The sequence below is a fragment of the Juglans regia genome, chromosome 14, assembly GCF_001411555.2.
Source record: "Juglans regia cultivar Chandler chromosome 14, Walnut 2.0, whole genome shotgun sequence".
In the NCBI taxonomy this organism is placed as follows: domain Eukaryota; kingdom Viridiplantae; phylum Streptophyta; class Magnoliopsida; order Fagales; family Juglandaceae; genus Juglans; species Juglans regia.
Window position 1 is genome coordinate 4,906,013 of NC_049914.1, and position 16,368 is coordinate 4,922,380.

Sequence of the window (16,368 nt, forward strand, 5' to 3'; positions counted from 1 at the left end):
CCCCAATGCATATTATTTTAATTGATATAAAAATAATTAATTTGCTATAATTTTTCATTTTAATTTTTTTTTACAAATTAAATATTTTCATGTCATTTAAATATTGTCATATGAGTAAAGTATTTCTCGATAAAGTGGAAAGTCGTAGCCTTTGCAAATGAACAGCAATGCTATATGCTGCCACCGCCTTCGTTTCTACAACACAAATAAGCCCAATTTTCGAATGCCGCCTTACCCAAAAGGGCCCATTTTTAACAAAATTAAGGGTCAAAATGTTTAAACCAGCCACCAACCTTATTCATTTGTCTTTCAAATTAAAATACTATGAAACCAAGGCAACGACACGCCGTCTCTGACAAACACAGACTACCATTTATGAATTCAACGCACACGTCACACGACATAGGGAATGGATTTACCTCTACTTTCTCGGCCATTTCTTTCTTTCTTTCCCATTTTTCTCTCCCAGTGCTAGAGAACCAGTTTTTCCTTCTTTCTTTTTTTCCCCTTTTGCCCTACGAAAATAGTAATTGTTTACCGTACTTTCCATTCACTCATATGGTAACAAATTTCATGTGTTAAATTTATCTCTTTAAACGTAAGCGAGCACGTATTATAATTCTATTATTCGATTTTTTAAAATAAAGAGAGACGTATATTCCACCACATTTATTATGAGTAATGTTAAATACAGTCCTCATTTAGGGACTGTAATGTAAGTCTAAACAATTTTATCTTTAAAATCTTTTAAAATTATAAAATTATTCTTCTTAAAATGATGATCTTTCTCATTTAATAAAAGCCCTGCATATATAGTCCTCAAATGAAGACTACAAATAGAATTTCTCATTTATTATAGTGGTGGCTCTACAGCCACCGAAGCTACAGTTAATTATAAAATCTCTTTTTCTTTTATATGTATTTTTTAAGATTTTTAAATATTAAAAAATTATAATATTATTAACAAATATTTTTTTAATTACTAAATAAACAAAATTAAAAAAAATAATCATAGCGATAAATCGAAGTGGTAAGAATGAAGGGTAAGAATGTCATTTTCTTTATTATAATTTTAAACAGCATGGAATTAATTATAATAAAGCTAGGAATAATGACATTCACTTTATAAGCAAATAATGTCACACTTCATCAGAATTATCTAATAGATTTTATATAATCATTATATATTTTAAAATAGAGTTATAAGAAAATAATTGTTAATTTAATTTTTTTGGACGGCACAGCATTAGAAGTTAGTAGTGCCTACAACAAAATGCGTAATATAAAATAGATAAAAATGATAATTAATTAATTAAAAAAATGGTCAGTGACTCCCACCCAATTCCCACGTAGACCGCTTGGTGACCACAGGGAACTCCCACTCCACCGAATTTATTAGTTTATTTATAAATATTTTACTTGTCGAGAAAGAAATAAAAAAATTATGCCTCCAACTAAGTTTTATTATGTACAAATAAGTTTATATATTAATCTACATATTAATATTATTGCCTTTATATTCTAAATTTAAATTAGTATTGTTTTTAATAAAATCTACTTTTTTATCAATCATATTGAATAAGTGCTCGTATTAATATATAAAATCACTTATAATTAAATTTTTTCCAACTAAAATAACGGGCTTTGAAGATTGAACATTCCCTGCTCCTCAAGGTTTTTATTTTTTATTTTTTATTTTTTATCTTTTTAACGTTTAAAAAGTGCACTGTTTTGAGTTTGAATATAAGTTTTGTGATATTACTATATTGATATGGTGTATTGTTAAGACTATGGATATGGATATAAAGATCAATTTTAATAGAGAAACGGTATTTGCCATAAGCGTTGTGCATTCTCTTTTAAATGTGAAATTTATGAGAAAATTATAATTTTTTTAATGATAAATTATATTCTTTTAAAAATAAATACACAATGCATTCATAACTGTTGTAATATTACACTTTAAAATTAAGAGCATTCTCGTTAGCTTGACTTAAAACTAAAAGATAGTCAAACTTTAGTCAATTTGTGCCAAAAAACTACCACATTAGATTAGACATATTTATATAAATTTTGACTTCAGTTACAATAATTTATCAAATTTGTAGGTAAATAGTAGGTTAGCCAAATATTAAAATATTCAATTATCATTCTCAATTAAGAAATTTGGTTTGATTTATTATTAAATATAAAATGTGAAAAAAATAAATAAATTAGTTAATAATAATTAGAATATTAATTATTAAGTTAATTATAATATAATTATTATTAATAATATTAAATATTAATTTAATATTTAATAAATGTGATAAATATTAATATTAATTTTATTATAATATAATTATTTTTAATATTTAATTCTTAGAGGTGATAAAAATAAATTAAATAAAAAAGTATTAAATTAATAATATTTTATTATTATATAAAAAGTAAATAGATAATCAATATAAATATATTCTAATTAAATTAATTGACAAATATAATCTTCAAATATAATCAATTAGATATAAATATAATTGACAAATAGAAATTATATTAGTTAAAAAATAAATATAAATTTACATTTAATCTTCAAAATTTAGCCAATATCACACTTCTTTGCATTTGTCTATTCCATTTAAATTCAATATCCACATTAGATTAGCCATTTACATTCTATATAATAATAAAATATTATTAATTTAATAATTTTGTTATTTAATTTATTTGTATCACCTTTTATAATTCTACCAATTTAATATTAATAATAATTATATTCTAATTAAATTAAATTAATATTTATTAAATATTAAAGTAACATTAAATATTAATATTAATAATAATTATATTCTAATTAAATTAATATTAATATTTTCACATTTATTAAATATTCTAATTAATATTAACTTAATAATTAATATTCTAATTAATATTAACTAATTAATTTATTTTATCACATTTTATATTTAATAATAATAAATCAAATCAAATTTCTTAATTATAAAAAACATCTACATATTTTGTGAGATGAGTGAGAATTGAATATTTTAATGTTTGACTAACCTATTGTTTACCTACAAATTTGAAGAATTAGTGTAATAGAAGTCTAAAATTTTATTGAGATATCCAATCTAATATGATGGTTTTTTTGTACATATTAATTAAAATTTAGTTATTATTAAACTTTAATCAAGTCAATAAAGTGGCTCTAAGAAAGCCAAAAGATCATATTTTCACCGAGCACCGATAACCACGGGAGTTTCTGAGAAGGGAACAAAAATAAAAAGTCAGAACCGAATGATTACTTATCTCGTGGCTTTTAATTGAAGCGTGAATCAATTATTAAAGTTTTGTATGTTTTTTTTTTAATAATTGAATTGAAATTAAAGTTAAAAATTAATTAATATTTATTTATATTTATAAATAAAATGAGAGAGATAATATTGAGTAATGTCTTATTTTATTTTGATCGTACTAAGAGCACTCTTATTGGATTAGCTAAAAGTTAAATCTAATGAGTATTTAGCTATTAAATAGTAAAATATGCTCATATTGGATTAGTCAAATTCTAAATATTTAGAATTTAGCTACAGTGACTTTCAAAAAAATTTTAAATTTGAAAGTTACTATACATACATCAAATACATATTTTATTAATTATTTCTCTCTCCATTTATTTCTATCACATATTTTATCACAATTAATATATTAATTTAACTTAGTGATATATTAATTTAATAAGAACATGATTATTAATTAATATATAATAAGTAGAATAGTAAAATATGATAAAATTAAATAAATTAATAATTAAATAAATTAAATATTTTTGAAATTATTAGTTATTCATTACTATATAATGAATAAATATATAATCTAATATGGAGATTTAATTTGAATAATCAAAACGAAATTCATCTTATATTATTTTTTTATGATATAATGAAAAAATAGCTATTCCAATGTAGAGATTTATGTGAATGGAATAGTCAAAAGTTAAATTTCTCTTACATTCATCAAAACTGTCATTTAACTTTGACTAATCCAATGAGAGTGCTCTAAGTAGTATTCGATATATTTATTACCGTTAAATAATAAAAAATTATTTAATAATAATAAATATGTTACTTCTTACTTTTTTTTTTTTATAAGCATGTTACTTCTTACTTAATAGAATGACAGTATGATGTATAGAATTTTTCTTATGAGAATAATAAAAAAAATTATTAATAAAATATTAAATAATAATATAACATTTCTATTTATAAGTCTCACATATTATAAATTTTTTTTTAAAATTTTTTTTGATTTTATTATTCTTAAAATAATTGAATTATTTTATTTATCATTTATATAACATATATTTGATAAGAAAAAAAAATTATAAAAAAAATAGTGTATGGTATACGAGGCTCGAGAATATAATTTTTCATAATAATAATAACTCAAATATTTAAAATATTATTCAAAGTAGGATAAACACTCTCCCAAAAAGCACACCGTTAGCTCTGCTCCCAAAGCACCATCCATGGATCTCCCCCAATTAAAGGCTCAAACTCCGAATCAATCATCAATTGCTTCAGGGCGATGTCGATTTGAGAGGGAACAACGGACTCACAGGATGCGAACTGAGAGGACTTTGAGAGAAAGTGACCTCACACAGAGAGAAAGAGAGAGAGAGAGTCACGGACTCGCGGGAAAGGGCAAAAGAGCAGTTGTGATATGTAAGCCGACAGATTATTATAAAGAAAACGATAAAGCTACAGCTATAGTTGTTTTACACCGTCTTTCAGTCCCGCTTGACGTGGCTCGCCACTGTAGCATTTTTATTTTATTATTTTTTTTTCTTTCTTCCTTTTATTTCATTTGCCCCTTTAGAATATTAAGATTGATCTATGCATATATATATATATATATATATAAAATCATATCTTTTGCATATTCATTTTATCATTAAAGCAAAATTTTTATATTAACTTATGCATATTTGAAACAATTTTATGATTATTCATTTTGTGTTAAAATCAATTTTTTTATATATATTTTACAATTAACATCCACTACATACATTTGACATTAATAATACAAATGTAATAATAAAAAATATAATTTTTTTATATATTATATTAAAAATATAATAGAATGAAAAATATATATAATATATTATAATAATAAAATGAATGTGCAAGTGAATATTTGTTATATTGTTGAATGAGTGAGAAAAATAAATGATTGTGAGAGAGTGGAATGAGAGATAAATAATGATTAAAATATGATTTATATGGTGAATAGTAATTATTCAAATTTGGATAAGAACTGTTTATAGATAGCTAACTATTTGGATATGCATAAATTAATGTGGAAATTTTTAAGGTCATATTATGTAAATATGACTTTGCATATACATATACATAGACCGATACTAATGCTCTTACGTGTGCACGCCACATTGGCATTTCCTTCCCTTTTTTTTTCGTTATCACTGTCGATGAAAACTTCCATAAAAGAGAGAGCATAATTTAATTTGTAACAAAATTGAAGGGGATCAGCTGTGCAGGCTGATGAACGTGAAGGATGAATCCTTCCAGTCTCGGAACTTGTTATTCAGAAGTCAGAACACACACTCTCAACTCCTTCAGCTTTTCTCTATTTAAAACTTTTGCAAAAAATAAACAAGAAATCTAGCGTGCAGAAATGGAGAAATCTACTGTGAAGGAGACCAAATTACAGAGGTTTTGTTTCCCGAATTTGAGGTCGGACGAAGGAGATCTCGGGGCCGAAAATGGGTCTATTGTGCCGGTCGGAGATGGGTCTCTTGTGACGGTTTGGATTTGGGAGCAATCAATCGGGGAAAATGAAATGGGTCTCTTGTGCACTTGTTGGGGGAAAACAAAATGGGTGCAGAGGAAATAAATGGAAACATGCACTGGACTCAAATGAAAAAAAGGAAGAAAGAAGCGAATGAAAAAAGAAAAACTCTAAATGCAAGCAACTTTGCGCACCAGTCAGGCATGGGACCCACAAAATGAAAACTATTTCCTCTTTCCGCCCTTGGCGTCTGAAGCCTTGATTTCTTCAGTACTCCACGATTTTCTTAGTACTGTTCTTTCTCTCCTTTAGCCACTTATGAACAATTTTTATTATTCCATAACATAAAATAGCTAGCAGTGTAGTTATGACAAGCCATACAGATCGTAATCTTCAATACCTCGAACCATTGACATATTGACTATAATGAAAATGAAATTCTCATAAGCTGAACCATTGACATACTACCAGTAACCACTCCCAAAAAATCCACTCTAAAGCTAAGACAAAAATGTAATATTAACTACCCTGTTGTAAACGAAAATATACCAAAACTGATGCAGAGATCACATAAAGGATTTGATGATTCTAAGCCAGTTCTATAATGTATGGCCCAGTAGATTAGGATTCTCGATTCTCCAGTCATGCAGAGTTTTGGAGGATTGTGTTCTTTTTTTTTTTGTGTTCATGTTTCAAGTTTTTCTCAACGTACATCTCATTTTTAGATATGGTTTTTTCTATGGATTTGGTCTTTCAAACATTTTTTGATCTCTTCATTGGTCTCCCCTTCTTCACCTTTTTAATTGGAGCACCAGAAGCAGGGTTTTGAGCTCCAAACTCTAACTTGTCCATTGCCTGAGGTAGATCTGTAACAGTCTCTTCAAATATATCCATTGAAAGGTTAGCTTTTCGTTTTTTCTTGTTCCTGTTCTTCGCCATCGTTGAGTTTAAGAGACAGACTCTCTCTCTCTCTCTCTCTTCTGCTCGCTCGCTCTGCGTCGAGGTTTTGTGGCATCTGACAATTGATAAATTAAAATTAAAATAATCATTTAGACAGTATATAGCATCTGACAAAAACATTAAAATAACATTTGGTACACGGGTTGGCGCACCAACCCGCTTGTACCTAGAAGAATTGATGAAAAAATAAAGGAAATGCTACAGTGGCGTGCCACGTCAAGCAAGACTGAAAAACGGTGTAAAACAACTGTGGCCATAACTTTATCTTAAAGAAAATGATTTATACAAAATATTTTTTATAATTATATTTTAAATGAGAGATATTTTTATACATTTTATAAAAGTAATATAATTTTATAAAAATATCTTCATTTTATAATATTATTATATAATATATTATATAATGTGTTGTTTATATATCATTACTCTAATTATAATTACGTGAGATAATATAGATTTATTATTATTTTAATTGTTTTCTTATTATTTTATAGTGTATTTAATTATTTTTTAATTATTTTTTTAACATCCTTAATCATTAAGAAAAAATTTAAAAAATATATTTCACTAATAATCACTTTTTTAATTATTAAGTAAAATAAAAATTAAAAAATTAAAAGAAATAGTAAATTAGTGACAGGAAGTAGTAACCTATCATTATCTAATTATGTGTCGTCCTATTATTGGAGGGTATAAAATACCAGAAGCACCTAGTAGGATTTGAAGTTAAGCTCACTTATATATTATCTAAGAATAATGTTACATATAGTCATAGAGTACATAAGTGTTATGCAGTCGTTTTGAAAAAAAGTGAGATCCACTATTAAAAAATTAGTTTATTTTCACGTGGGCCCTGTATTTATTCAATTTTTTAAAATGATTACACGGCACTTGCGCAATTACGACTGCAACTATCATTTCTTATTACCTAACAACCTCATCATCATGATGAGCCATTCAATAACTCACTGTTTAGAGATTAAGGGCTCGTTTGTTTTCACAACTCCTTTCAACTAATCTCATATTATCTCATGTAATATTACAAAATTTCTAAATTTTTACACAAAATAAAATAAAAGGATTCAATTATTTCAAATTTTAAACTAAAAATAATATTAAAAAATATATTATAACAATATTTTATTCAACTTTTAATTTTAAGTTAAACTCATCTCATTTGAAAGAATAAACGAGACTTTAAGAAAGAAAAAGAGAAGAGACAGAGAGTGAGGAACTAAATAAATAGTATAAAGCCCAGCCAATGTTTTCTCTCTCCATAGGAGTTTTTTTAAGAGTAAATTTACATATAATCGTTTTGAAAAAGAGTAGGGTCTATTATTAAAAAATTAATTTTTCATGTGAGTCATATTTTTATTCACTTTTTTTCAAAACGATTATGCAGCGGTTGCCCAATTCACGGCTGCAAATATGTTTTCTCTTTTTTTAATCAACACTAAAGACCGAGCCATCCGAACTTCTCTGCCAGAGGGGGTGGAGCTTCGGCTCCTCCCTCCATCCCCCTGTCTGGCTAATGCCAATAATTTATATCGATTTTTTGTTTGGTTTTTCATTAGTTTTCCGTATATAGCATCAAGATGCACCGATTTATTGTTTACCAGTCTCCTATGATAGTCACTTGCTCCACCACCAGATTCTCCAACTGTCAATTTGTCCAACGATAGAATAAAACTGACCAAACAAGCGGCATGTGCATCTCACAGTGCGCGTGAGCCTTATGCGCCGCCACACCACAAGGGATTTGCTACCACCATGTGCTGCACTATCGAGTTCAGCGACTTCATATCTCTTAAATCCAACTTTTACTTTATTTTTAAGAGTGGCGCGTATAGCACAAACGCCTCCACCGCCAGTGATAATCTTATGCCGATGTATCGACCCATTTTTCGATTACAACTTTCCTATGCATGTTCATGTTTTCCCTAACCAATGATTAAGATAAAGTGGTCGTGAAAGTTTCATTCAACCAGTCTAGACCAGCAAAATGCAGTACACAACAATCCATTGCGACTTTTAGTCGTAGTTTTATAATCTGTTTATTAGATTATTCAAAAACCGCTTCAAGCGGCTTCCCCTCAGTGGAAAATGGGTGGAGCCAACTTTTTGGCTCTAAATCCCTCTTTTTTATTTCTCTTGTGTTACATTTGTTTGTTTTGAGATGATTGCTATAGACTCTTACCCGATTAAATCTATTATCTTGTAACCATTTAGTTTATCCATAAAATATTTGCTTAAAAAAAAAAAAAGAGTATAAATTTGTTTAATAATATACTCACAATTGTTTTATAATTAATCAATACAATAACGCTAGTTTATTAAAATGTTTTAATTTTATAAAATTACTCTTAGTTGTAAAAAACCTTATTATCTAATATTTTTTAAATGTAAAATATAAAGTTTAGAATAGAAAACAAATAAATTGTAAGACATTTTGCGGCCCAAATGCATATTATTTTAAGAGAAATGATACTTGTAATTGTGAGTGTACAAGCGCTATATAGTCACTTTAAAAAAAATGAATAAATATGAGACTCACATTAAAATGACTACACGATATTTACACATTTTACGACTGTATGTAACATTATTCTTATTTTAATTGATACGACAATACTTAATTTTTTAGAAATTTTAATTTTGAAAATCTAATATTTTTATGATTAAAGTTTTTCTCGATAATATGTGAAAAGTCGTAGCCTTTGCAAATGAACAGCAATGCTATATACTAGTCATGTTGAAAATTCAACAGTTGGAATTAGATCGAAGCTGGCTTGCTCCCTCGCACTACCACCACCTGCATTACCCGAAAGGGCCCATTTTTAACAAAATCAAGGGTCAAAATGTTCAAACCAGCCACCAACCTTATTCATTTGTCTTTCTAATTTTATTAGTATTGGATAGACTATTCTATTTTTTAAATTTTAATTAATATATAATTTTTTTATTTTTAATTAATCATTTAAAATTTAAAATTTATATTAGATTAGTCATCACATTCTATATAATAATAAAATATTATTATTTTTTATTATTTATATTTTTTTATTAATTTTTATTTTATTTTCATAATTTTTAATAACTTCCAACAATATATATTCATTTTTATTTTCACAATCTAACAATTTATAATATAATAATCTCATATGTATATAAATGATAAAATCTTATATAAATAAAAATCTTATATATATAATATAATAATGTTAAAAAATACTTTTAGACTTGTTATACTTATTTTTATATTTGAAAAGAAGAATAGATTTACTATAGCTTCTAATTTGGATGAAAATAATTTATCTAATTCAATATAAAATAAATATAAATGATATTTATTAAATTTAAAGATAAAAAAGTATTTGACTAATCTAATATTAATGCTCTAATTAAAATACTATGAAACCAAGGCAACGACACGCCGTCTCTGACAAACACAGAGTACCATTTATTTCAACGTACACCTCATACGTGACATATGGAATGGAATTTACCTCTACTTTCTCGGCCATTACTTTCTTTCCCGTTTTCTCTCCTAGTGCTAAAGAACCAGTTTTTCCTTCTTCTTTTTTCCCCTTTTACCCTGCGAAAATAGTAATTGTTTACCAACTCATATGGTAACAAATTTCATGTGTTTAAATTTCTCTCTTTAAACGTAAGCGATCACGTATTATAATTATATTATTCCGATTTTTTTGAATAAAGAGAGACGTATATTCCACCACATTTATTATAATTTTAAACAGCATGGAAATAATTATAATAAAGCTTGGAAAAATGACATTCACTTTATAACAAATAATGTCACTTCATCAGAATTATTTAATAGATTTTATATAATCATTATCTATTTTAAAATATAATTATAAGAAAATAATTGTTACTTTAATTTGTTTGGATGGCACGGCACTAGAAGACTAGAAAATGGGATAAAAAGATAATTAATTAATTAAAAAAAAAGGTTATAAACTCGTTCTGCAATATGTTTCAACGATTTGCACCGCCGGGGCACTAAATTAATGGGCTTTGAAGGCTGACATTCCCTGCTCTTCACGGCTTCTAGAAGCGGACAATCACACGTAAATTAATATTCACTATGCCCTTTTTAAAGTCATCGCTCACCTCATTTAAAACCCGCCTCCGAAATCCCCTCCATCAACAACCCTCCCCGATCCTGCCACGTTGCCAAACATTCAATTACCTGTACGCGTGTCAGCATATCCTTGCAGAACCCGCACTCCTACCTACTTGATTGATGATCGAAGCACCAGAGCAATATCCTCGCTCACCCCGCGTCCCGCGTCTCCACTCTCTCTCTCTCTGTAGAAATTTTGAAGCCTTCGTCACCAAGCAACTCCATCCCCAAATCTCCGAACTACGTATTAAAAGCAACTTTGTCCAACTGCGAATTCAAACTAGTCTTCCAAAGACTCCTGGTGTATTGAACTTCGATTCCGGCCATGAAAGTCGACGAATTAATTCATGAGCATCAAATCCCGGCCTTGGATTTCCAGGATCTCCAGGTGATTTCGGCCCTCGGACGTGGAGCCAAAGGCGTCGTTTTCCTAGCGAAAGACAAAGCCTCTGACAATCAGCTCTTAGCTTTGAAGGTTGTCTCCAAGGCTCTGATTGAGAAGAAAGGCAAGGACCGCGGCGAGTACAAGAGGATCTGCTTCGAGCAGCAAGTGCTTCACCGTTTCCGGCATCCGCTTTTGCCGAGATTGCGTGGAGTTTTGGCTACACAAAATGTTGTGGCCTATGCTATGGATTATTGTCCCGGAGGTAATCTCCATTCTCTACGGAAAAGGCAGACTGAGAAGATGTTCTCCGATGATGTTATTAGGTTAGTTTTCAAATCCTTCTGTTTGGTTTCCGAGCGAAAATGGAGTTAGATAAGTTCATGTGTTAATATAAACTTGATCGTTTTTCTCCTTTTTCTGGCCTCTAGGTTCTACGCGGCTGAACTGGTGTTGTCGTTGGAATATTTGCACAGTTTAGGCATAGCTTACAGAGATTTGAAGCCCGAAAACGTTATGATTCAAGACAACGGTCACATAATGCTCATCGATTTCGATCTCTCCACGAGATTATCAACAAAAACTCCTCGATCTTCTCCTCACCCCAGCTCGGTCCCCAAACCTCACCCGGTCAATAAAAAGCGGTTCTCGCCGTTGCACCGGTGGTGTAATTCTGGCATCTCGCCGGACGAATCGGCGTCATCTTGTGAAGTCCGCGTCAACTCGGGCAAGTCCGAGTGCGACTCGGAGGAGAAGTGTAACTCCTTCGTCGGAACAGAAGAGTACGTTGCGCCAGAGATCGTGTCAGGGAAAGGCCACGATTTCGCTGTGGACTGGTGGTCACTTGGGGTCTTACTGTACGAAATGCTGTACGGAATGACGCCGTTCAAGGGGTCCAATCGAAAAGAGACATTTTATCGGATTCTATCCAAGGTACCGGAGCTCACAGGAGAGACGACGCCGTTGAGGGACCTGATCGCGAAGTTGTTGGAAAAGGATCCAAAGAAGAGAATCGAACTGGAGGGAATTAAGGGCCACGATTTCTTCGAAGGGGTTGAGTGGGATGACGTGCCTCAAATCGCGAGGCCACCTTTCATCCCGGAAAATGAAAGCGAGGACACAGAGGGAAGGAAAAATATAGACGTGGAGTTGTTTGTCCAAGGAATCTTTGGCAACGGCGAAGTGGAAGTTCAGAAAGGCGTAGACGTTGAGAACCATAATAAGGAAGAGAATACGAATAAGAAAGCATGGGTTGAAGAACAGAATCTCACGACTACTGAAAATGATAGATTTAACATTTTTTGATTCTTTTATTTATTTTTCCATATTTTATGATATAACGTCTGATCATATAGCTGCAGATATAAGCTGTTTGTAACTGATGAGATTTTTGTTTCAACATCGTATAACTGTATATTTAGCTGATGAAATAATAAATTGAATAAGAAATACAATTTTCAAACTATTCACGATTTGTATATTGCAATTCAAACTATTTGAAAATATGTCTTCTAGAATGAGACTTTGTAGGTTAATTTTCGAGATAACCTGTTATTCTATTTTTATGTCGGTGTCATGTAAAGTATATTATTTACATAATTTAAAAAATTAATAGTATATAATATAAAGTCTTAAAATAACAATATTCTCTTTTAATATACAAAAAGTTTTGAATTGTTCTTCATTAAAATTAGGTTTGAATTTTTGTCATTTAATTGGATTAAAATATTGCCAAGAAAATTGTATTAAACTCTTCCTCTTTTTTCTTAATCATAAATAAATCCGTAATAATGATGATGATACTTAATTGTTAAGAATATATCGGAGAATATTTCCTACTGTTTTGTAATATATTCTATCCGACGTTGAAAGAGTATTTTTAGAGAAAAAAAAATTGAATAATTCTTCGTGTAGATGCTATATAATATATGAGAAAATATACTTACAATCGTGAATTGCGTAACCGTCGCGTAATCGTTTTGAAAAAAATGAATAAAACATAGGACCAACTGAGAGGATAATAATTCATTCAGTCGGTCAATGAATGGCTTAAAATTGCAGTTAGACGTCGAGACCAAGCATGTGATGAATATAATAATGTATTTAAAAGCCACATGCATGAAGACATTTTATTTAAGAAGTGGAACACATGCGTTTGAAATATGAAGCTGTACATCTTTGATCTTTCCTCTCTAATAAGTAGTGAGGCCATGCATGCATGTGAAGAGGCATTCTCAACATTAATTGAGGAATGGACAAGTAACCATTTCTTAATTCCCATTTCCAAATTAGGTGTGCATGCATGCATGCCTACGCCTCTTTTTTTTTTTTTGCCTATAAATCTATAAAATAACTAAAATTCATTATTTATCAGCTTCGAATAACCTTTTGTTGTTATTCTTTTACCATTATAATTGTCTGCTTACCATTAATATAATAACTAAAATATAATTTCATCTTTTATTTTGTTAGTATCGTCGATCACATCATTGATATGATAATAATCTAATATTATTATTTTTATTTGAATAATCTATTTTTTAAAAGCACTTCATTAATATCATCATGTGTACGTTACATCAGTCATGCATCAGTATAATTTGTTACGTACTATTTCGAGTTCAAAATGCTTATGCTATGTTTTGTAAGTGAACTAGATGCATGGAGAATATTTTATTATTATTTATAAATTATTTGCAATCACCTCAAAGAGAAGATTTGTATTGTTATTGACAAGCTAGCTAGCATCGGAGTAACATATATATATACATGCATGCATATATACATGTTTCCTTTGTTATTATTCAGATGAGAAGATATATATTAATCGGAGCCCCTGACAATTAAAGGCAATAAATTATATATGTTGGGATCATTATGGCATGACAATGAACAATATACATATACATATATATATATATACTAGGTCAAAGCAACAAACAAAAGCACGTTTGCCTAGTTAGATCAAACAGTTGTTTTACAAAAATAATATGTATTTTTACAAAATTTGTAAAAACAGGTGATGACATGTATAGCTTATAGAGGACATTGCTTCAACTTTTATACAAATAATATAATTAATAGAATATTACAAATGAACTTTAACAAATAAATTAACTATTACGATCTGTAGTTTAATTCTTGTTAGCACACGTGCAACAAAAATTTGTTTATTGCCCGTCCCTTTATTGCCTTGCTACCCCAACATAATTGTTTCTTTTGTGATACCTGGTATTTTCGTGTGTTTTAATTAAATAATTATTTTATTTATTAGTAATATTGGTTCTCTTGTTTTGAAATGAAAGTGATTTTCGTTGTATTATTTTGTGATAACGCAATTATGAAATTTATTTTGACATGGTTTCTTGATATTAATTATTGTTTAGTATTTAAATTACTTTCTATTTAAATTTATTTCATTGTTGGGCTTTATTGTTTTATTTTATTAATTTTTAGCTGTAGTGTTTTTATTTGCCTTTTTTTAAAAATATTTTTTTTTGTCTTTTTATTTTATTTGGCCTATATTTTTCGGATATGGCTTGTTTTTAGTGATTTTTCTCTGTTTTGGGCCCAGCCCGTTTGGCTTTGTGAAGCCTAGCTAGTGGGCTTGTTTTCAGCCCAACCCTCTCTTCCTCAAATGGCGCCGTTTTGGCCAGCCCTTAGGGTTTTCTTCTTCTTGTCTTCTTCTCATGCGCGCCATTGCCTTTCTTCTTCTTCCTCTTCTTGGTTTCCTCTGTTTTTCTCTATTGCAGGCCTTATCCGTGAGCCTCCTTGCTCGCCTCTCTCTCCCTCTCTGCCATTTCTCCTCCGTGCCCCTCGCTCCACGGTGAGAACCACCATCTGCCCTCACCTCCATTTCTCTCCATCCCATGCTCTATTTTTTGGCCCCAATTCGTGCCCTTTTGTAACCCCAAACTGTGAGCATAGTTGAGCATTCATGCTCACCACTCTCTCTCCGTCATTCCCTTAGTATTTTGGGTTCAAGCTTGTGAAAAACGCCCTTGCATTTCCATTTCTTTTTTCCTCTACCCGTGCTCTGAGAAGATTTTTCGATTTCATCTTTCTTCATCTGCAAATCTAGTTGTGCCGCAGCTCTCCTCCTCCTTTTTCGTATGGTAATAGCTTGCATTTTAATCTTTATGATCTTGTTACTGTTTTGCTGCAAATTTGAGCCTTCTTTTCTCCTCTCTTGCATTATTTTTCATCTGTTTTACTCTTCATTGTAGGTCTGTCTGTGAGCCTCCATGCTCGCCACTCTCTCTTGGTTTAGTGGAGTTGGTTTATGGCTGAGCAACTGTTGTGGAAAATGGCTGAATGAACCGTAGATGGAGTGGAGTTGCCATTCTTATGGACATTATGGTATTTATATAGCCTAGCTATTTCATTGTTTTTGTTCTTATTAAAAAAGTTTTGCTATACATAAGTCGGTATCTTAACACACCACTTATATTGAGATCTATAAATTTAGCATAGTATTAACGGTGTGCTAATTGCATAAAAAATAAAATTTACATTCACATATTCATAGTTCAAAATGATTCTAGACAGAAAAAATATTAGAAATAAGAGCATGTATACCTCACGGGCAATACTTGAAAAGAGAAATGATATTTGCAATTTTAAGATGTGTAAGTTTCACTTAATCCCTTTAAAACAAGAGTAAATTTTGGATGAATATGAAAAAATTAATTTTTTAATAGTATATCTTACTTTTTTTCAAAATAAGTATGCATGACTTGTACATTCTAAAACTGTATCTATCATATTTGAAAAATCTCTTCTTTTTCAATATTTGACCATGGAATACGTTGTAGATACTTATTTCCTCTCTCTCTCTACGGTTGAGGATTTAAAACGTGATTTTTGTACAAAAGTAAAACACATTTTACACCCTCTAATAGGTTGTTTTATAATTTACACAAAGCATTAATAAAATTGATACCTTCATGTGCTATCTATCAAATACAGAGAAAATGAGAAATAACATTGTTATCCCATTCTAACCAACAAGATCAATAAAAATAAGGTTACGTGGCAAAATCTTAATGTTAAAAGGAGTGGACAAAGTTGAAGAGAGTAGTTATGTATGGAC

At 29.6% G+C, this 16,368-nt stretch overlaps 1 protein-coding gene across 1 annotated transcript; it reads left to right on the forward strand.

Annotated features, from left to right (window-relative positions):
• The first annotated feature begins 10,904 nt into the window (after positions 1-10,904).
• LOC109008503 (serine/threonine-protein kinase OXI1-like) lies at positions 10,905-12,781 on the forward strand. The gene is made up of 2 exons (XM_018988608.2): positions 10,905-11,602; positions 11,708-12,781. Exons 1-2 carry the CDS (start codon positions 11,220-11,222, stop codon positions 12,579-12,581), a joined length of 1,257 nt encoding a protein of 418 aa, XP_018844153.2. The 5' UTR covers positions 10,905-11,219; the 3' UTR covers positions 12,582-12,781.
• Positions 12,782-16,368: the final 3,587 nt, after the last annotated feature.

What these genes read in the sequence shown, in the direction of transcription:
- LOC109008503 (XM_018988608.2), top strand. Translation starts at nt 11,220, where the DNA reads ATGAAAGTCGACGAATTAATTCATGAGCATCAAATCCCGGCCTTGGAT. An exon ending in TTCTCCGATGATGTTATTAG is followed by an intron (nt 11,603 to 11,707) that starts GTTAGTTTTCAA and finishes TCTGGCCTCTAG; the next exon opens with GTTCTACGCGGCTGAACTGG.